This window comes from Sphaerodactylus townsendi, linkage group LG02 (genome assembly GCF_021028975.2).
Source record: "Sphaerodactylus townsendi isolate TG3544 linkage group LG02, MPM_Stown_v2.3, whole genome shotgun sequence".
NCBI lineage: Eukaryota > Metazoa > Chordata > Lepidosauria > Squamata > Sphaerodactylidae > Sphaerodactylus > Sphaerodactylus townsendi.
Window position 1 is genome coordinate 53,734,971 of NC_059426.1, and position 22,980 is coordinate 53,757,950.

The following is a 22,980-nucleotide window of genomic DNA, read 5'->3' on the forward strand; positions in this document are numbered from 1 at the left end:
ATACAATTTTTAGTTTCTGTTACAGGGTTAGAGATTTTGAAAACTTTTTTGGTCTCTCAGTTTCTTAGATGTTATAAGAGAGGTTCCTTTCCTATAATGGTACAGACTTGTCTTGAATTACTGAGGCATTTCACAAGTTTCTGGGTTCTTGCAAGCTGATACCGTTTTACTTAGTGCACACAGCTTCCCCACTGTTAGATACACCACTTTATGGAAATCTCTCTCCTGAGTTAACTGAAACAGAACATTAATAGGCCAGACAGGGAATTCTCCTTTGAGTATAATTTTCTTTTTACTTGGCTTAGGAATTCTTCTGTCTCCCAGAAGATATATATCCCGTACATTTTATTTAGGATCACTGTGAAAAGTCTCTCTCTACAATTCCAATTCAGCCTTGAGCAAAATAAGCTTCCAGCTCTTTTATCTATGTATCTCTGCTCACAGCATACTCTGACACACAATATATTTCAGATCAGATTCATTCTTCAACTGAAATTCCCTCCGAGTAGATTTTCCACACACACACACAGCTAAGGAACTTAGGTTCACTTACAGGATTCCAAATCAAAAATATCCTTTCCTCTCAGAGATATACTTCCTCTCTTTTCTTGTTAGTTGGTTGCTCCACCAAACAAAGTGCAGGTCACCTTACACAATCAGAGTGCTGTCCTGCTCCAATGAAGATTTTTCTTTACTCTTTGTTTTGGGCTGTATTTTGTTCCTAGCTGCAGTTTTAAATCTTACTTAGGCCCTTTCTGCACGGGCGTTTTATGGCGGCCTGGGGATGGCAAAAACGCCGTCCCCAGGGAGCCATTCGCACAGGGGGCGCAGCTGCTGTGCAGCTGCGCTGCCCTCGTGCCACCCGACCGGCATTTCCCAATGTTGTTGGGAAACGCCGGCTTGGAGCCGCTGCCGTGCGAACGGCTCCAAGGCGCCCTCCCCCCCACTCCCACCCTTCACTTACCTGGCCTCCGGCCTCCGGCGCATCACCGAGGCCTGGGGACACGCCCCCCTGCCCTGCAACGCTGAAGCAGCCGTGCAGGGCCGGGGGCCGTGTCTCCAGGCCTCGGCAATGCGCTGGAGGGCCAGGGACAAGCCGGGTCGGCCGGGCGCCGGCGCTCCATGGCACCGTCGTCCCGGCTGTTTCTGGGACCGTTCATGCAAACGGTCCCAGCGACGCCGTGCAGACACAGCCTTACCTTTGCTGTCCATCACAGCAGCTCATCACAGATTTCCCCAGTGGTCAGACCTTATGCCTTGGAAATGTTTTGTGGGAAATGATTCCAGACACCACCTTTGTCCCTGTCATTTTGGAGTCCCCCCCCTTATTTCTTAAGTTGCTTTTATTCCACATGCTTGCTGACAAAAATGTATTATTCCTCATGGTGGTGGGTTATCATCTATGACACAGAACAACAACCCTCCTTTCTCCCCTTTCGCATAGGCACTCTAGCATTACTGCACAGTTACAATTTGAAGGAATAAGAGGGAAAGTCCTCCTATGGATTAAAAACTGGTTGAGAAACAGGAAGCAAAGGGTGGGTGTAAATGGGAAGTTCTCACAATGGAAAGATGTAGGGAGTGGTGTCCCCCAAGGATCCATTTTGGGACCAGTGCTCTTTAACCTATTCATAAATAACCTGGAAGTATTATTAGCGTTCACCCTCCAAAGCTGTTGTTTTCTCCAGGGGGAATTGACCTCTGTATGGAGATAATTTTAGTTTTGGGAGAACTAGAAACCACGTCAGCAAGACTAGAATAACATAATTTCTTTCTTATTATTTCTACATAAATCAATGCCATTAGATGCTGCTAATGAAGTTGTTTCTTCAGTCTAAGCACATATTTAACATATTAGGTTATCAGTGATTACTTTTCTTCATTCATTGGGTCCATTAACTAAGAAACTGCAGCATGATATATTTTGCCTTTGCTAATTCTTAATGCATTTTTTTCTATTAACAGATACAGAAGTGGTCTATAAAAACAGGCATGGACATGTTGTTAAACTGAATGTAGAAACAAATACAACTACATTATTGCTGGAAAATGCAACTTTTGTAAGTATTAATTTATATCTAATATGGGCATAAGCTTGCTGCCTCTTTATTAAAAAATTTATTTAAGATCCAGAGAAGCACAAATCTGCCTACATACCTAGCAGGGCTTTGATCTCCATCCATTCCAGTAACTCTCTCTGAAACTTCTCAGGCACAGTTTCAGAGAGCAGTGATATGTTTGTGAAACATATTTACTTTCTTTCCTGACCAACTACAGTAGCCCTTCTCAAACATTCTAAATAAACAAAATGACATATGAGCAACAGAAAAGTGAAATTGTGACAATAAACTCCATTCCCAACCTCTCTCTCTGTATATAATATGTATATATATAAAACCCTCCCTCCCCCTCCCTCCCCTGCATTCTTCCCCTCCCCTCCCTTGCATGCCACGCCTCCCCCTCTCCTCCCACCGCTTAGGTGGGTGGGCCATGTACAGATGCTAGACCCCCTCCCCTTCCCTCCCCTTCCTTGCATGCCATGTACCATCACAAATCTTTCACAGTAGATATGCTGGTGGCCCCATAGTGGCCCCATAGCCAAGGGGTCTCCTGTATGCCTTTCCGCTGACACCGGTCATACCAAAACTATTGAGGAAAATAGCATATATAGAGAAAATACACACACATCTATCTGTCTGTCTGTCTGTCTGTCTGTCTGTCTGTCTGTCATGTAGGAAACTGCACAAAACTGTCACTTTAGTGGTCAACAGCACATGTTCATTGGAATGCATGTACAAAGTCTATACATATACACCTCTGGCAGAATTATCTGTATGACTGGAAATTCCTACATATGGGAAGAGGTTGCTGGGTTCACTTAGGAGAATTGAATAGTGCTTTATTCAATGTTGCTCTGTGATAGAGGTTATGGAGTTTTGCTTCGTGAAGTACAAGCCATTGTTTGGTTTGAAAAAGCTCTTTCTTCTCCTTGATGATTCATTGATGATTTTCTTTAGATTCCTTATAAGATTCTAAGCAAAAGTGATGAGTTGGATTGAGCAAGTTCTTAAAATTAAAAGGCCGATGATCTTAAAGTCATTGCCAAAGTGTTGGCCATTTTGGGAGTCCAGTAAATCCTTCTGTATGTCGCCCTATCTGAATTATTGATTATTCTTGTGTTGAGAAAGTTATTTGCTCTCAAATTATGAAGTTCCAAGATTAGTGGCAAATGGTCACTTAATCAGATTAATATCAACGAAATTAACTACTAAATCTTCAGAATATCATTAGGAGGAAGTAAGCATTAAGTAAGCCTCTTCAGATAATATACTAAATAAATTCAGTGAATAGATTATGTGTAGGTTGAACTGTGGAACACTATCAGTTTTGCTTAATAATTACAAGGTAATATTAAGCAACCGTACATTTGATACAACCCGTAGAGCCATCTTGCATAATTTATTCAACATATCATGGGTTTCCACACTACAGCTCAAAGACAACATCCAGATTTTATCTGACCTGTAGTGCCAGCAGGTGATGAAGACTGACAGGCCAGGTGAGTGGTAGAAGAAATCCTGCAGAAGGGGCCCACTCCTAGGGACCCAGGTGAAGAACTGAGGGAAGGGTTTTGGCTGGATCATTCTCTTGGCTGGATGTCCAGCCATAAGTGTCAGATCCTAGGCATGCCCTGTTTCCCCTCAGAGCCTCACAAAACTGCCACTGCCTGAGGCAAACTCTGCTTGCCACCTGTCAGTGGCCTCAGGTGCTGCTGGCGCATAGCAGCCTGCATTGTGTCCTTCTGACCCAGAGTCTCTCAGGTGCCTCCTCTGCTTCCTTTCTTGGTCACTCGTCTTGTCTTGTAATCCTCATTATAAGTAGGGGAAGCTCTGGATGCTCATTCCCCTAACAATGGGTTTCCTTTCCTCTGCTTTCCCTCCTCCTCTGTTTCCCCTCTGCCTCCATTTTGTCTTCTCTCTCTCTCTCTCCCTCTCTCTCTCTCTCCCTCCCTCTCTCCCTCTCTTTCTCCCTCCCTCCCTCCCTCCCTCCCTCTCTCCCCCCCTCTCTCTCTTTCTCACGCACACACACACACACACACACAATTTTTGCCAAGCAAAACTGTGGGAAAACAATAAAACATGGTCGATTTCAATCTGCAGGGAGGTGAAGATTAAAAATAAAAATAGTCCCAAAGTTCAATCAAGAATGCATTTTTTTTACACCTGCGGGTTAAAAGAAACAGAAAGAAAAGGAAGAAATGTATTTAAGGCCTGCATTAAAATGAAATTTCATCCCAAATATGTTTCTTTCCACTCCCCCTTTCCCAGGAACTACCTCTTACAATATTCTGGGGGGCAGGGAGAAAAAAAGGATCAACCAGAAAATATATCCTTCCTTCCTTCCTTCCTTCCTTCCTTCCTTCCTTCCTTCCTTCCTTCCTTCCTTCCTTCCTTCCTTCCTTCCTTCCTTCCTTCCTTCCTTCCTTCCTTCCTTCCTTCCTTCCTTCCTTCCTTCCTTCCTTCCTTCCTTCCTTGTCTTTTAATTTTTCTACAACATTAAGATGTACCGTATATACTTGTGTATAAGTCAACCCGTATATATGTCGAGGCAGCTAATTTTACCACAAAAAACTGGGAAAACTTATTGACTCATGTATAAGTCAAAGGTGGGAAATGCAGCAACTACTGGTAAATTTCAAAAATAAAAATGGATTCCAATAAAATTACATTAATTGAGGCATCAGTAGGTTAAATGTTTTTGAATATTTATTTCAAAGAAAAACAGTAAACTAGCTCTGTAAGTGGAAAAGAGGGCCAACAAAAACAATATGGTCTCAACAATAACTTTAAAAGTACAAAAACCTTAGCTCAACCAGCAGCCAAGCTAAAATACAAGAGTTAAAATCCTTCAAAACTTGATTTTTGGTCAGGGGAGGAATGTTTATGTTAGCAGTACCAATATTTCAGAGTATCTTTGGGAGACCCTCCTGATGATACCACCCAGATTTGGTGAAGTTTGGTTCAGGGGGTCCAAAGTTATGGACCCTCAAAGTGTAGCCCCTATCTTCTATTAGCTCCCATTGGAAACAATGGGGGATGGGGCACCCCCTTTGGGGGTCCATAACTTTGGACCCCCTGAACCAAATATCATCAAACCTAGGTGGTATCAGCAAGAGATTATCCTGATGATACCACCCAGGTTTAGTGAAGTTTGGTTCAAGGGATCCAAAGTTATGGACCCTCAAAATGTAGCCCCCATTACTATTAGCTCCCATTGGAAACGATAGGGGATGGGGCACCCTTTTTTGGGGTCCATAACTTTGGACCCCCGAACCAAACTTTACCAAAGTTGGCTGGTATCATCAGGAGTGTCTCTTTAAAAATCTCGGAAATTTTGGTGCTGCTAGCCTAAAAACTGTGCCCCCTGGCAGCTGACAAAATAAAAACCCTAAAATATTTCTTTAAATACACCTGACTCGCATATAAGTCGAGGGGGGCTTTTTCAGCACAAAAAATGTGCTGAAAAATCGACTTATGTGAGAGTATATACAGTATCTTTTTTATATAAGCCACACCTCCTTTGTTTAATTCACTGATGCCACATACACTTTGCCCAATTTCTTATTATGTAAAATATGTTCATTTTTTAATATGAGTTTCTTGGCTACACAGTATACCTTCACTTTGCTTTTTTAAATGATTAAATATTTTTGCCTCTTGAATGGGGAATTTTGGCCAATAATATTAATTGATATAATATTCTTTATCTTCTTTATCTGATGTTCCTTGATTTGGTTTGTCTTCCTTATCCATTACAGTTTTAGAACAGGCTTCTTTGGGAGGTGATAGGTTCTTCTTCTTTGGAGGTTTTTAAGCAGAGGCTAAATGGTCCTCTGACAGCAAGGCTGATGATTTGAACTTAGTCAGATCATGGGATTGGGGTGGGTGTGGGGGCAGGAAGAGATGTGATAATGCTTAACTTTTGTGGCCCTTTCTTATATGCCCATAATCAATACTTTAGGGTTAGGAGGGAATTTTACTATAGGCCAGATTGGTCAGGGATCCTGTAGATTTGCATATAGGGCTGGCTTAGCTGATCCCTGCATTCAGCTCTGTGGCTGGGAGAAGTTTGTGTGTATGGCATTACAAAAATCTGAAACGTTTTGAAAAAGCTGACATGGGGATCTGGCCTTTTAGGCTTTTTCAAAAAATTATGTGTCCTTTAAATCCAAACACAAAAAAATCAGAAAAATGTGTAAAAAATACCAGAAAAATATGCACACTCCTACACTGTTACACTACAGAATGCATAGGGAAAGTTTCTATTTCTATAAAGTATACTGGAAATAATGATGTGGCTGTTTTTCAAATCCATTCCTGATTTTTTTTATGCATAGTTAAAGGGAAAAAACAAAAACAGAATGGCACTAATAGTTTAATAAAAGCATATAGATTTCATATACTGGTGAATTACAAAGATGAAAGGATCAGCCTTCATAATAATAAAAGCAAGAGATGATATGTTTTTACTTAGGAATTGAATCAAAAGGAAGAGCCGCTGTTGAGTAGTTCTCACAGATTCAAGTACAACAATACATTGAATTCTCTCTCAGACATTTGAAAAATGACCTTTTGACATAGTATGAATAGAATTATATTATTTTCTTAATTAATGTGCTATATATAGGCAGAACTATAATTCATCATCAGTTGACTAGAAATTAGTGATGTTAAAATAATATATTCCGATCAAACTTGCCTTTCTTACTATAGTCATTTTATCTTGTGAAGTACCACAAAAGATTACAGAGATCATTTGCTTGCAATTTAAAATTTATATGGTTTTTTGTTGGTGTGTGTGGTTTTGTGTCTGTGCAGTTGTCACCATTCACTAGTTTACAAGAGCTTCAGGCGTTTTCAACCAATAGGGACAAACTGTCATGAGTTGGAATATTCTGTAATTGACCATAGAACAAAGCAGGGGTATGTGTGTGTGTGATAGATTAGGCAATTAAAAGGTTAGTTTGCAAAGGTGCAGTTAACTAGAACAAGAGTACCCCAGAGATAACCAGAGCGCAACCTGATTGGCTCGACTGTAATTCTATAGTTGGTAGCCACAAAAGCAGGAAGAAGCCTGTCAGAAAGGAATTAGGGGATTGAGACTGTGTGGAGAGAGATGCAGTAGTTTTGAGCAGTAGTGATTGATTGTGTCAGCTCACAGATCCTTTAGAGATCTTGTGTAGTGGCAGAGAGGCCAGAGAGACGAAGAGAGGAAGGCTGGGTGATCAGATTCCTCTAAGTTATCTCAGAGAGACTGAGAGGAAGGATCAGTGTACACCATAGCCTAGAGAGGCCTAGGTGTTGGGAGACTAGAGGGAAACTTATTACATGGAGACCCTCCTAAGCCAGTGTGAAATCCCTTCAGAAATAAGGTGGATGTTTAAAGAGTGTGTTCTGGTCTGTGTGTGTCACAGTGTTGAAAGCTAACGTCTGAACTGAAAAGCCAATTTTACTGAAACTGCTTGTATTTCTGAAACTGAAACAGTCATCATTAAGTAAAGCTCCGTCTTGTAACTGAAACAGCCAAATAAGTGAACCTGCATTTGCTCTGTAATTGCTAAGAAGTATCTGCCTAAAGTAACGCTTATGTGCCTCTCTGAACCAGCATCCTGAGAAGAGAAGTCTGTAAAAGAAAATCTAGTTTTGTGTTTAATCTTCCAAAAGCTTCTCAATAAGTTCCATTTGTTTTACCTCAGTTTCTGGTGGCAGCATTTATATCTATAGTTTAGTTTTCCCTGACAGGATTTCTGTTTAAAGGTCTCTGTGTGTGTGCCTGAGTTAAGGGGAATGCCCAGGCCAAAGTCAGCTATAAAATATTCACCCTCAGCCCTTTCTGGGCCTCTTTCTTCCCTCAGGGAGTGGGTGCAGTTGCAGAGTGCATTACATCTGGCCCTTGTTATTATCCACCTGTGTTTGGGCTCTGTCAAAAAACAAAAATATTTTGCCATCTGTCCTAATTTGGGCTGGATGCCAAGACAAAAAGGAGAACAGGTCTTACTGACTTGGTTTATAAGAAATTGTTGTTCTTGATAAAAAAGCATCTTTTTGATAGCATTCAGGATCTCATTCATGGAAAGCATAATGATGGCCTCTAAAGCTAGGCCAAATAAGGATAATTTAGTTATTATAAGCGACCACCACTTTGTAGGTCTAGCAAAGCTGTATAAGGGTGATTTCCCACTGGCGATTAATCCTGGGATAGTCACCCGAAATATCCAGGTTTCATCGCAATCTCCTCACAGCCAAACTGCAGAACACAGATCAGTCCCGTTTCTGGTGCTCCCCACCATCACGGAATTTTCCTGGACCTGCTTGTATATGCACCTTTTTGAAAAAACACTAATAGGAGATGGAAGCTACACATTTGACAGTCCATAACTTTGACTCCCATGAACCAAACTTCACCAAACCTGGGTGGTATCATCAGGAGGGTCTCCTAAAGATACTCTGAAATTTTGGAGCTGTCATTTTTGCACCCCTGACATCAGGCACCGCCCCCCCCCCCCCAGGGGCAAACCTAGACATCTTCACTAGAAACATGCTGCAGTGAGGATGTTGGAACCTGGATGAAAAGGTGCCAATTCTTTTGAAACTTGGTTGTATCTAGATTAAATTTTCAGTGGGAATTTGGCCTAAGTTAAACTGTTGAAGTTTGAGTTAAAACATAGTCTAATCCAACACTTAAATGTGAGCATCCAGGCCCGGGTTTCTAGAAGATGTTCAGATTCCAGGCACGGAACAGCATATTGTACACACTCCAGGCACTCCAAAGATCTTATAGAGGGAAATGGACTGATCGGTTCCAAGCACTGATTCAGAGGGGTGGTCCATACAAGAGCTGCTGTGACACTTTAGCGTTGAAGACCTTAAGGGCCACTGGGATGTATTCATGGCCTTTAAAGAGAGAAAAACTGAATGACAGCAGAGAAATAGAACAATTTGCTATTGTTACATCTCTATGTTTAGCCTACTTGGTGTTGGAATGGAAATTAATCCCTAGATATTTCAATTGGTTGACTTGTTCAACTATGGCATGATTAAGGCACCATCTGCTGGGTTTAAACAGATTAGTAGCCACCATGATCTTAGGCTTTGCCATGTTTAAAGTTAGATGATTATTAAGGCAATAGTCATTGCATTTATTAAGGAGACGTTTCAGGTCCACATTGGACCTAGATCAGAGGTCTGCAACCTGTGGCTCTCCAGATGTTCATGGACTACAATTCCCATCAGCCCCTGTCAGCATGACCAATTGGTTGCAGACCCCTGACCTAGATAATAAAACCGTATCATCAGCGTACAAAAGGATTTGTACGTGAGTGTTCCTAACTGCGGGATGATAAGAGTTGACTTCTGTAAAAGTAGGTACCAGATCATTTAAGAATAGGTTGAACAAGACAGGAGCCATAACACAGCCCTTTTTTACTCCCTTGGTGACAGCAATTTAAACGCATATAATAGCTCTGCATCTGCAGACCTATCGTCATTCATCTGTTGAAGGTATTCATTATATTTGTACATGCTCAGAACTTACTGGGCTGGACATAAAATTCCCAAGTGGCAATGTGATCATACACAAATTTTACCTATAGAATACAGTATTAACACAAACAACACAGCTTTCCCCCCACATTAACAGGATTGGTAGGATCAAAGAAAGTATTTATTTTTAAATGCTATTTTTTAAAAAGAAGAGTTTGGATTTATATCCCCCTTTCTCGCCTGTAGGAGACTCAAAGGAGCTTACAATCTTCTTGCCCTTCCCCCCTCACAACAAACACCCTGTGAGGTGGGTGGGACTGAGAGAGCTCCGAAAAGCTGTGACTAGCCCAAGGACACCCAGCTAGCGTGTGTTGGCGTGCACAGGCTAATCTGAATTCCCCAGATAAGCCTCCACAGCTCAAGCAGCAGAACAGGGAATCAAACCCAGTTCCTCCAGATTAGAATTCACCTGCTCTTAACCACTATGCCACTGCTGCTCCAAAAGAGGGAGTCAGTAGAGTTGCCATCTGTTGATTGAGAAATAGTTAGAATTTTTTTATGCCAATAAAGGTCTATTGTATTGTATTGTATTGTAGTTAGAGATTTGGGGATGTATCATGAGGAGGTTGGTGTTTGGGAAGGGGAGGGAACTCGGTGGGGTGTAATTTCATAGAGTCAACCGTCCATAGCAGTCATTTTCCCCAGGGGATCTGAACTCTGTCATCTAGAGATCAGTTACAATTCCAGGAGATCTCCATTCCCCACCTGGAGATTGGCAGTCCTAAGTGGGACAGAGATAACTATGCTGCTTTGCATATCGAGAACATTTTCCATATCCTTAAAACAAATTCGTGGGCTTAATAAAAAGTGACATTTTCCAAATTTTCAGGGCAATCATATTGTAATATCAAGCACCAAATCACTAGTATTTATCATCTGGAAAAGGAATACAGTAAAGACCTCTGAAGTTTTTTTTTTTTTAAAAAAGTTTATTCTCTTAAACGGTATAGAAATGTGAAATACCAATGTGAAATACCAGAATTTTATTGAAAAAAGGCATGCAGCCTACTCGTCTTCCTCACTCATTGCATGATCTATTATTTTATTATCTCTTATTATTAATAATAATCTCCTCTTATTAATGATCTGGACCACAGTACTACCACAATTGCAGTACTACTTTCCCTTCTGCAAAAAGCTATGTTTGTATCACAGCAATATGTGAAAGCTGGAAAGGAAGGGTTGCAGGGCCAAAGGGCTGCCTGGTGGTGTATCATTCTGTCTCCATTTGGTTATCATGCCTGTAATCTTTGGCTGTAGCAATACATGCAGTCACAGTTGTCAAGTTCATTCTTAGGAACTTGGAGGAGGATAGGTGTTGCTTGTCCAATGAGCTCTGCATCCTCATGCATCACTGTCAAGTAAAGAATTAAAACTCAGGACACAGAAAACACCATCCTTAGAGGTAGCATGAAATTCAATCTGATGCTTGTCTCATGCAGTGATACACAATCTTGCAGTCACTTAGAACAGGAAGTGGAACCAGAATAGATATGCAGGAAAAACACAGAGAAAGAGCATTAGTGTCTTGGCTTATTTGAAAATGACATATTTCTAAAATTACAGATGCTATCTGCTAAATCGAGAATTTGTTTAGAAGTCATTTTAAAAATGCATATTAGAAAAAAGACAATATGAAAAAATCTAAAATAAAAGCAAATACATATTGGAAAAGTTATCTTTTACAAACCATTTTCAGTTCTGTCACAAACCATTTTTATCTTTTCAAGCCACATTATCATCTTCCTCTCATATGTCTTTGACATAAGGTACTCATTGATACTTGGAACAGCCTTGTGATACTCAAACATTTTGTGACAAGCTGACATGAATAGAGGAAAAAGAATTTCATGCTATCTTAGTTCCTCTTCCAGGTGTGCACAAATTTGTAGAGCATTTGCCAGTTGTAGAATGTACATCACAGACTGGTTCTTTCTACAATTTATTATCCTGCATTCCATAACATACAGCATTCTGTAACATACAGTATGGTAGATAGCTACTAACACAGCAAAGGACAACTTAGAGAAACACTGGGCTGTATGTTTTTTGTAATGCAGCATTTATTTATTATTAATTTTTTTCTGGTTGATATAATTGTTAACTATGGCTGCATCCAAGACAGTGAGCCTCTATTCCCCCTGTGTATTCCCTGTAGAGACATAAGGGAGCTTTAAAAAACCTCTCGGTGATTGGTATTGTGCAAGTGCACATTAATGTTCAAACCAGCTATTGTCGTGGTCTCTGAAATCCCATTTTTCTGTATAAAACAAAAGTAGGTCTAGTCATTTTCCTTGCAGAGTTATATATGTACACATCCCTTTCCCCAAACTTTATTACTCTGCAAGAGGAAGGATTATTTTTCTCCAGATGGACAATGAGAAGTATCTAGACAATGTTATGCCCAATTGGGAACAACTTGTCTAATTTCCCTTTACTTTGGAGAGTGTCCATTTTCTCAGATGTAAAACAGAAACTGCTGGGTAGCTGTGGATAGAGCAGTGCTGTGGAGAGAAGCTCCACATTCCTTGCTTTTTAGCACTTTAAAGGGCTTTGTTCCTTTTTCATTCTGAGCCACACTACTCTGCACACAGTAAAGAGAATTTCAGGAAGGAAAGGAAAAATGAGTGGGAGGGAATGTTCCAGCATGATCATCATTGTTCCTGCACATTTGCACAGAAAATTGTTCCTGCACATTTGCACAGGGGGGAAACTGGGGGGCAGTACCCAGTGGTGTAGTGATAACAGGTATATGCCATTGGAGCCACATGATAGGCATAAATTGCCCCCACATCCCTCCCCCGCACCCTGCCCTTCTCCACTAGCCAGGCCCCTGTGGCCAGAGCAGCCTGTTTTTTCAGCTGGCTGCCAGCTAAAGTAAAATAAGTGGGTGGTGGGTGAGGCTCCATGGGGAGGGCTCTGTGGGGGGTGCCTCCTCCCCTCCCTCTCCCCCCATGTGGATGTCATTCAACCACTTGGTTGAGCAGAGGTTGGCCTTTCTCCAACCAAAGGAGTCTTCCTCCAGCTTCACTAGTTCCACCAAGGCAGGGAGGTAATCATGTGAATTAAGTAAGGACATTTTTATCAATACCATAAATATTCTGAATTTCTAAACTTAACCTAGATACCAGGACACTTAAATAAATTTGTATTGGATATAATATTTATTTCCTAATGCCTACCTTTATTTTTATATGAGTTACAGGTATTTTGTGTGTGAGGGGAGGAATTATTTCTTACAGGAAAAGAGTAGCATCTGGACAGTAAGAAATGGAGGAACTTATTGCTTAAAGTGCTCTGTGGTTAATATCCTGAAAACTACTACTGTGTCTTGTTTCTGAATCTGTTGCCAATTCAGTTGCCAAATTTTTTAATCTGGGATTTGCTAAAGAGCTTAAAATAAATTAGACAGCCATGTTTCATTGAAACTCAGTTGGACTGGGAATGATAACTCCCTCCAGGGCTCTTTGAATTTTCTACATTGTGAGTTCTGAAAATGTTCCAAATATGAATTTACTGTGACGGCTCCAGAAGCTTTTTATTTTCATTCATGTTAAATGGTAAATATAATGTTCACATTCTGTTTGACTTTAGCTCAGAGGCGTAGCCTGGCCAAACTGTGCCCAGTGTGCAGTCTATATTTTCTGCCCCCACTGCGGCGCCCCCCCTTCCCCCTTTCCCACACTTACTTTAGTTCCTTTCCTTTTCCTAGAACTTTTTCAGGCTGAAAAAAACGGCCTATTCACAGTTCAGACTTTAAAACGGCGTGATGGGAACTATACTTCCCAGGAGACCTTGTGAACCCCAGGGTCTCCTGGGAACTGTAGTTTCTCAGACCGTTTTTAGCCTCTCATCCCTGTCCCACTTTCACCCCACTGTCAGTGACTTCCCCATTGGGCTGCTCCATCACATGTCCATTGCACTCTAACTCAGAGATGGCCATGCTGCAGTAGCTGTTTTTGGTCTTTCTTGTGCCAATGGACTTCTGTTATATTGAGCTGAGTTAGAAACTAGTAAAGATACATAGGACAGGTGAAGGGAGGGGCAAAGGAGAATGCAACAGGGAAGAGTTAAATTGGAAGCAGAACAGACAAATGAAATTAATGTGAAAGCAAAAGACTGATTCTATTACTTATTCAAAATTTCCTATTACACATTCCACAAAAAGATATTAGCACATTTATGACTTAGACATTTTTGTATGTTTTTCTTTATACTCCTAATACTTGTAATTCAGCTACTCTTTATAGCTTTCGCAGGTATCTGAATTACCTCATGCTTGACCCCTTTGTTCTTTAGATATATCTCCAGACTCACATAAAATAATTCTCTTCAGTGGTTCCGTTGCTTCAGGTGCACACTGATCCTTCCTCTACATCGGATCCATTAAATTCTTTCTGACACCACCATTACCTCTTGATGAAATTATAGCTGTGAATTCAATTGAGTGTCATGTATTCTTATCTAGACAAAAAGTCTCATTAGTTTGACTGTGCTTTTTTTCTCCTTGCTATATTTGCTGGACCTCTGAGGATTTTAAAACTTTTATAGATATTTTTAAGAAATGCAAGGTGCTCTGTGAAATGTTTGAGATCAGAAAATAATACAAAGTATGCTGTATTGGTGCTGAGATATCTGTGTTTCTCCCTAGAAATTCTTATGCACCGTGTTATCTTTCAGGAAAGAGCTGAACGTGAACATACTTAAACATGTAACCACTATTTAATTTTTAAACAATAATTGTTTAGATATTTCTACTGTAACACTTGCAAGAATAGACAGGGATCTGAAAAGCTACTTTAGGGCAAGTTTAAGAACTTTTGAAATTCCATGAGGTTTTTGGTTTTGGTAAATTTATTTGGTTTCCTCAGTATGCTGAAGACAATTATTGTGTATTTCCAGATGCGTAAGACTAAAACAACTTCATGTAATACAATCACTAACGCTGTTTTATCTTCCTAGGTAACTTTCAAAGCATCAAGGTACTCAGTGTCTCCAGATTTAAAATATGTCCTCCTTACATATGACATCAAACAGGTAAGCTAGTCAATAAAAAAGGGATATGTTGAAAATTATACTAAAAGTATTCTCTGTTGTGAAAAAAAACCTTAAAATGAAACTGGCTTTCTCTGTGGTGTTAATGCTGGTGATTTTAATTACATGGGAACAATTACATGGTTTATTTACATGGGAACAACATTTGGATCCATTGGCTTTCTTGAATTGGTGTTGGTTTGAAACAAATCTAGTCTACTGACAGTTATGTAAAATAATTCTGATAGAATTGCCTTTGTTTGCTGCATGTGGATGTTTTTAGAGTTATATTCTGCAGAAAAAATCAGACGTTATGCAAACATTTTAAATAATTAAATTGTCTAGCTGAGATACATTTAAGGCTATTCTGTGAGAAAATTTCTGTTTTGATAAACCATGGTGTATTAAAAATTATGGTTTGTTGTTATCTTTGTTTGGAAGGGTGATACCTTGCATATGTAAATAAGCCATCAAAAGTGCTCCAGTTTAAACCCACTGAAATCACTGTGCTCTGGATAGAATTGCACTGTATGGGATGACAGTATAAATGTTACCACTATGAAATAAGATATGATCTCTCCTTTTTGTACAATATTTTAATTGTTGTTTTTAGGTCTCTGTTTGAATTTTAGTTATTGTTTTAATTGTTTTAATTATGTGTTATTGTTCTTTTTGGTTGGTTTTAATGGTTTTGTGATTTTATTACACATTTTAACTTGTTAACTACCTTGGTGGCTGTTGTGAAGCCCAAGAGGCAGAATATAAAATAAAACTTTTGAGGCCAGAAAGGCAAGATATAAAGTAAAACATTTAAAATATGTGTAGTGGCAGCATCAGCAATCTTTGGCCATTTCTGCACGGCCCATTTATGACGGCCTGGGGGCGCCAAAAAAGGCGCCCCCAGGCCGCCGTTCGCACGTTGCAGCAGCGGCGACCTGACTCTTCTTCCCTCCCCCCAGGGCGGCGTCAAGCCGCCCTAAACAACAACCCTTTAAAGGGTTGTTGTTGGGGAGGGAGCGTCTTCCCTGCGGCGCGGTGCGAACGGCCGCTGGAAGACGCTGTCTCAGTCTCGCCCACTCGCGGTGTCCTCTCGTCGCCTGCGAGGGAGCCAGCCCGCCCACACTGTCCTCCGACCTCCAGGGGTGAGGAGGGCAGCGATCCACTGGCTGCTGGCTACGAGGAAGCGAAAGGCGCAGAGGCAGCTCCGTCGGAGCCGCCTGCCGTCTGCCAGCCTCCCCGGCCTGCTACCATGCGCAACTGCGTATGCGGTGAATCCATACGCCCGGCAGAACTCCTGCGGCGTGGGGAGGCACCCTCTAGCCATGCAGAAACGGCCTTTGTCTTTTGTTAGAATATATGATCTCCATTAGAATATATGAAACTGCATATTAAAAAGACACACATCAACTCCCAAGGTTTTCTTCAGTAGTAGAAAGCAACTGCTGGATGTGTGGGTGTAGCTAGAATGTGAGCTTTTCTGCAAGGTTTGTGTGTGTGTGTGTGTGTCAGTTCTGGTGCTACACTGCTTTGGTTTATCCCCTGATTTCTGCATGCATTTTTGTGCCTTTTATTTTCACTTTGTCCTGCCTGCTCATGTACTTTTTTTCCCAGTTCCTTTGAGACCACTTTTACCACAGTTTTTTTTTTTCTGGAAGCCAATTTCGAGCCAGCTTTTTTCTAATGTGTAATCTTTCTATTTGTTTCTTTATCCCACCCACCTGTTGTTGTTTAACCACTGCCTCTTACAGGTTGAATGATTTCATTTTAAAAGAGGTCCTAAAATAGCTATATAATTCTGCAGTGTTGCAATGATATTCTAAGCAGGTTCTCTGAATTCCCATTAAGTCTCTAGCTTCTTCCTTCATGGAGATATGACTTTGTCTTTGTATCTCTGCCAGGGAAGGGACTACAGTCTTGCTTTTGTAAAAAAAAATTAAAGCTGGGAATTCAGAGAGCCTGCTTAAACTGATTGCAACAGTACAGCATTACACTGTTATTTTAGGACCATTTAAAAAATAGCAGGGCTGTTCTGACACCATGGATAATGACAACAGCACCCTCCCTTGAAAAGTTTCATTATTTAAGCCACATCAGGAGAAAATAAACTGACTCCACAACTGGAAAAATACACCGAGGGCAGACATACAGAGGAGCTATGCCCAAACAGATTTCGATGTTTGTGGAACATTTCTCAAGAAAATCAGGAATAACTTGAATAAGTCTGTATTACATCCACAGTGCTGAGAGAGATTAACACTTTCCCCTGATTGAAATGCCTCTCCAAAATTTATATTAGCTCTATGGAGGAAAAGCATGACATTGATGTCTGGCTCCTTCTCTGTGACTGCTAATAGTGTTTTGTACTAGTTGGGAGAGACTTTCTATTTGGAAAATGGCACATGGCAGAAGTATTAAACTTTCCCTCTTAACACTTTAGCCCTGCCCAAGTTGGTTTCCTTCCTCCAACTTAGGGATTTCCACAGTGGGTGCTGCTACTCCCAGGGGTGGTGGAAGCAACAAGGTAAGTGTCAGATAATTTTGGGGCAGTAGGGGGCGGTACAGGGATTCCTGGGTCAGGAATTTGTTTAAATGGAACACAGGGAAAATTTATATGTGATAAACCTGGATTCATTTATGATGTATAATTAACTGAACTGAAACTTAGGCTCATTCCGCACATGCAGAATAATGCACTTTCAAACTGCTTTCAGTGCTCTTTGAAGCTGTGCGGAATGGCAAAATTCACTTGCAAACAGTTGTGAAAGTGGTTTGAAAACGCATTATTTTGCATGTGCGGAAGGGGCCTTACTGTGGTATTTTTAAAAGTTAATTTAAGAACATAAGAACTAGCCTGCTGGATCAGACCAGAATCCATCTAGACCAGCACTCTGCTACTCGCAGTGGCCCAGCAGGTGCCTTTGGGAGCTCACATGCAGGATGTGAAAGCAATGGTCTTCTGCTGCTACTACTCCTGAGCACCTGGTCTGCTAAGGCATTTGCAATCTGAGATCAAGGACGATCAAGATTGGTAGCCATACATCGACTTCTCCATAAATCTGTCCAAGCCCTTTTTAAAGCTATCCAGGTTAGTGGCCATCACCACCTCCTGTGGCAGCATATTCCAGACACCAATCACATGTTGTGTGAAGAAGTGTTTCCTTTTATTAGTCCTAATTCTTCCCCCCAGCATTTTCAATGAATGCCCCCTGGTTCTAGTATTGTGAGAAAGAGAGAAAAATTTATCTCTGTCAACATTTTCTACCCCATGCATAATTTTATAGACTTCAGTCATATCCCCCCTCAGCCTCCTCCTCTCCAAACTAAAGAGTCCCAAATGCTGCAGCCTCTCCTCATACGGAAGGTGCTCCAATCCTTCAATCATCCTCGTTGCCCTGCTCTGCACTTTTTCTATCTTTTTGATATCCTTTTTGAGATGTGGCGACCAGAACTGAACACAGTCCTCCAAGTGCAGTCGCACCACGGCTTTATATAAGGGCATGACAATCCTTGCAGTTTTATTATCAACTCCTTTCCTAATTATTCCCAGCATAGAGTTTGCCTTTTTCACAGCTGCCATGCATTGAGTTGACATTCCCATGGAACTATCAACTAAGACGCCCAAATTTATATATGAAAGGACACTTCTCTCACCTTCTTCACTCCTTACTATTGAAAGCACCTAACCTGTTTCAAAAAATGTGGGGGGTTTTAATCACATGTTTAAAACAGATATATGTCACTGGCAGGGCCTGCCATTATCACTCCTGGGTTCACTAAACTGAAAGTGGAATTCTACTTAATAGTTTCACCAGTGAGATAGTTAGTGTCCCATCCCCCTTCCAGGAAACTCAAGGCAGGAGGAGCTCCTGAATGGTCTTCCGTGTCACAATGATCAAGTTAGTATGAAGTCATAGACCTTGAGTAGTACTGAAGATCAGAATCTAGTTGTGACTTCCATTATGGGAAATTTAAAGGCAGTGCTTGCTCTTCATAAGAGCAAATAGTGATGACAATAGATCAATACTTCAAGTGAAAACTTTTGTTTTTGTTTTTTCTTGTACAATATTCATTGCAGTAGAAAGTGAAGACTTTTTGCCTCTGGACTTTGACATGAAGGAGCCGGTATAGTGAGGAAAAAAAAATGGGGACATGCATTTTATTGTGACATTTGCTATGAAATTGTAATCAGAGCCATGGTTATTTTGATGTTTGGCTTAAAAATAAATACAGAGTTAAATCAAATAGTGGATTTTTTTCCTGTTGTCGGCACTTTATTTAATCTATTTTATGCTTGGAATGACAAACTTTAATTAAATTTGCAATTGTTTCAGCACAATTAAGTATATCCTTTATGCATAACTGGATGTAAATTTGCATGAAAATAAGCTGTCTTTGAATACAAAAGTAATAATTGAATGAATCATACTGAACAGAATGAAAAAAGCTGTTAGATGCATGCTTCTGCAGCTGTGTGATGTTATTCTTCTCAGTTTGTGAGCTGGGGAAAAAAACAACTTCTGCTTTGATTCCTGATGAATAAAAAGTTAGATTTTATATCCTTTACTGAATTTGATTTTCAGTATGAATGTTAGCTACCCTTCCTAATGCTTCCTGAGAAGATCCACAATGGTTGTAGTTACCTTAGGTGGTCCAATAACAAGATCAGCTATGAAAAAATTTGGAAGGTTCAATTTACTGAAGCAGAATGTATTGATTTTTTTTTAAAAAACCAACCCTATATAGGTCAATGGCATTCTTCCTCAGTCATCAGAAGTGGTTTTGATTGTGACTATAAAAGTTCTCATACATTACCAACTGAATAATTTAATTGTCCTTTTGTCAGACTGTATAGATGACAGAGATCATTCCATTGTCATTTATGTTTCACCTACTGGATGTGAGGAATACATTCCAGACAATCCTGCCATGTGCAAAGGAAGAACAGATCAATTAGATAGGGCACAGAGAAGCGATTGTTCTTTTTTCTCTTCCACATGTGGCCTGGTTTCAAGAGTGCTCACCTTCATCACTTATGCACAGATTCAATACACTGCATGGCAATTGGGATCCCTGAAGCAAAGTAAAAATAAAAATTCTCTGGTTATTCATTCCTTGTTTTATTCCTCTAGCATCTTTTGTTGGAGTCTCATGAAGTGGTATTTGTAAAAGAAGTAGGCACTTTACAAAATAAACCCATGGAAATGTGAAGGAAAAGTACTGATAAGCATGTTTATCATTATTGATTCAAGAAAATACTTCTAAGTGGCTTGATGATCTTAGATAACTTTAAATCACCAATCTCTTCATACAGTTTGCCAATGAAAACATAATGGTAATAAAACTACCACTGTTGCTGGCACTACAAGATCAGCACTAGCCACTATCGAGATCTTTCTGTATGAATTTGTTTGGGTTTTTTTCCCCATATTGATCACTCAAGATTTACAATAACTACCCTGTTTCCCCTAATATAAGACATCCCCAAAAAATAAGACATAGTAGAGGTTTTGCTGAAGTGCGAAATATAAGGCATCCCCCGAAAGTAAGACATAGCAAAGTTTTTGTTTGGAAGCATGCCCGATGAACAGAACACAGGAAAAATAAGACATCCCCTGAAAATAAGACAAAGCACATCTTTGGGAGCAAAAATTAATATAAGACACTGTCTTATATTCGGGGAAACACGGTATTGGAAAAAGTTTTTTAACATCTATGGGCACATTTGGATTTCTGACAGGACATGGTGGGTGCAGCAACAAAATGGCTTCCACAAAGTAGTAGCTGTAAGAGGTAGAGCCAGCAACAAAATGATTAACTTCAGTCACACAGGGAAGATCTTTGTTTTGTGGTGGCAGCTGCTGCTAACACAACATTTTTTAACCAACTGCACAGTCAATGAAATTTCCAATAGTCAGAATCCTTGCTGGGCAAAAGCCCTGCCTCGCCTCTCCCACTCTCTAGGAACCAGTGGCGAAGCGCCAACGGGGACATCCGGGGCGGCTTGTCCCGGGCGCAGGCTTGCAAGGTCACGTGCAAGCGGAAAAATTCCCTGCACACTTCCGGGAAGGAGGAGGGGCGTGGCTCGGTTTGACTGCACGATGGCGGAGAGGAGGCCTGCGCCTTTTGGCTTCCTGCGGAGGGAGTGCTCTCCCCGCCTCCTCTCCAGGCAGCTGGCTGGGGGTGGGCGGAAGAGGGAGACAGCCAACGAGCAGCAGCAGTGACCACTTCCTTCTTCTCTCACCAGCGAGGCTTTCCTCGTCGTCCCCGCCCGCGCATTTCTCGCCTGGGATCCACTTTCCCTATGGGAGCCAGCGAGCTCGCCCTAGCCATGGCGACCCTTCTCTGCCGCTCCCCCTCTGCTCCCACCGCCTCCCTTCTCCTCCTGTGTCTGCCGTCGCCCAGCACTTTTAATGGCTCAGACCCTCCAGCGCCACAGCAGCTGACTTGTTTGCCAGCCCTGCTGCTGCAGCCCCCCCATCAAGGGCTGAGAGGAGGCGCAGCTTACACGGTGAGGGGGCGTCCAGAACGGAACAATGGGGGAGAAGGGGGGGTGCTGGCGGTGGTGGTGTCTCCTGGGTTGTTGTTCTGGAAGCGGGGGGGGGCGGACCACAGTGGGGGAAGGAGCCCTTTCAGTTTTGCACCAGAGATGCATCTGGATCTGGTTGGGGGGCGAGATTCAGCCGGAGGAGGTGTGTGAGCGTGACGCATGTGTGAAGGAGAATGCGAGGGGCCCCTCCAGGCTTCCCTCCATTTGCCGGGACCCACGAAGCCTCCCTCAGCGCGGTTTCCCTGCTGCTACTTTGGCAGAAGTTGGTTCCTTGTTTTGTGTCTTGGCTGTTGTGGAAGTTACTGGGGCGCAAAGGGCTTTGGACTTCTCTCCCCTTCCCTGCTCCTTCGCCTTTCAGGGTAGATCTTGGGGGCAGGGGAGAAAGAAACTCCCCTTTCCTGTCCTTTCCCAGAGCTGCCCTCTGCTTTTGTTTTGGCCTTTTTTTTTTTTGTTTAAACTTTTTTTGAACGATCCTCTTCTTCCTCTCACCTCCCTGACTTGCTCAGAGTGCATGGGCTGCTCAGACAAGAGGGACTGGGGGTGGGGGGGGCTTGCCTCGACTGAGCTCAGCAAGACAGGCTTGTGAGTAAAGGGACTCTGGACTGTTTGGGGCAGCAGGACTTCACATTTTCTGGAATTGGGGTTTCAGTTTTTATCTCAGAACTCACCCATCCCCATCAAAGGTAAACTCAACCACTGCAATTAAACAGTTGCCTCCCAAAAATCCCTCTTCTAGTCAACTAAAAAGAACCTCTTGAAGTGCAAACCTCAAGCGTATACTCTGAAGTAAATCCCATTGAATTCAGTAGCAGTTACTCTCAAGTAAGTGTGTTTAAGATTGAGCTGGGCTGTTAAGAGGGGGTCAGCTTTTCTCCTTCCATTCTCCCCTATTCCACACAAGGCTACACTTTGTAAGCAACATAAATAAGGGTTCAAATAAATAGACGTGTTTCCCTTAAAAAGAAAAGGGGGAAAATGTAAGTAAAAAAGAAACACACTGTTCCAATTGGTTGTAATATAAAATATTTCCACTTTCCCCTCAGGAAGGTGTTTTGCACATTCAGAAAAGCCACACACACCCCATGCCCCCCAATCAGAGGTGTGCAGAAGTCAGGATTCTGTGGAGTCCCTCTGCCTTTATGGAAGGGAGGGAAGGAGAAGTTTGGGGGGCATGACTCAGTGGAAGAGCATCTAGTTGGCATTCAGAAAGTCCCCAGTTCAATTGCTGGCATCTCCAGTTTAAAAAATCAAGTAGGAGGGTTATGTGGAAGACTTTCCAACTGAGACCCAGCAGAGCTGTGTCCAGTGAGAGTGGGCAGTGCTGACCCCAACAGACCAAAAGGTCTGGCTTGGTATAGGGCTGCTTCCTGTGTGGGTCCATGTGGTTTTTCATGGCTGTGCCTCCAGGAGAGTTTTATCTGTATTTTAAGTTGGTTTCCCAGTCTCTCTCTTTTGTGATGTGTGCTGATAAATTGGCAATTTGGTCAATCCATTGTGTGCATTATGTGTTGCCAGGTTTATTTAGCCAAAATGTCTATCCTGTTGGTTTTAAATTGAAGTGTATGAACTGTTCTTGGGGCACTTTGGCATTTTAGAATAATTCATTTTTCAATCCACTTTCACAATTGTTTGCAAGTGGTTTTGCTCTTTCGCACAGTAAAATCCAGCTGCAAAGTGCATTGAAAGTGGCTTGAAAATGCATTATTCTCATGTGTGATAGTGCCCTTAGCCTCACTTCCAAAACACCTTTAGATGGTGATTTTGCATCAGTTCAGTAAGCATCATTGTGGACCTGCT

General features: G+C 41.6%; 1 protein-coding gene across 2 annotated transcripts in view; it reads left to right on the plus strand.

Moving 5' to 3' along the window:
* The window catches only part of DPP10 (dipeptidyl peptidase like 10), a 709,371-nt gene that overhangs the window by 514,352 nt on the left and 172,039 nt on the right, over nucleotides 1-22,980 (plus strand). For both annotated transcript variants that reach the window (XM_048483325.1, XM_048483324.1), the window contains exons 4-5: nucleotides 1,966-2,060; nucleotides 14,565-14,639. In XM_048483325.1, the coding sequence (XP_048339282.1) occupies nucleotides 1,966-2,060; nucleotides 14,565-14,639 (170 nt within the window). The remainder of the gene's footprint in view (nucleotides 1-1,965; nucleotides 2,061-14,564; nucleotides 14,640-22,980) is intronic.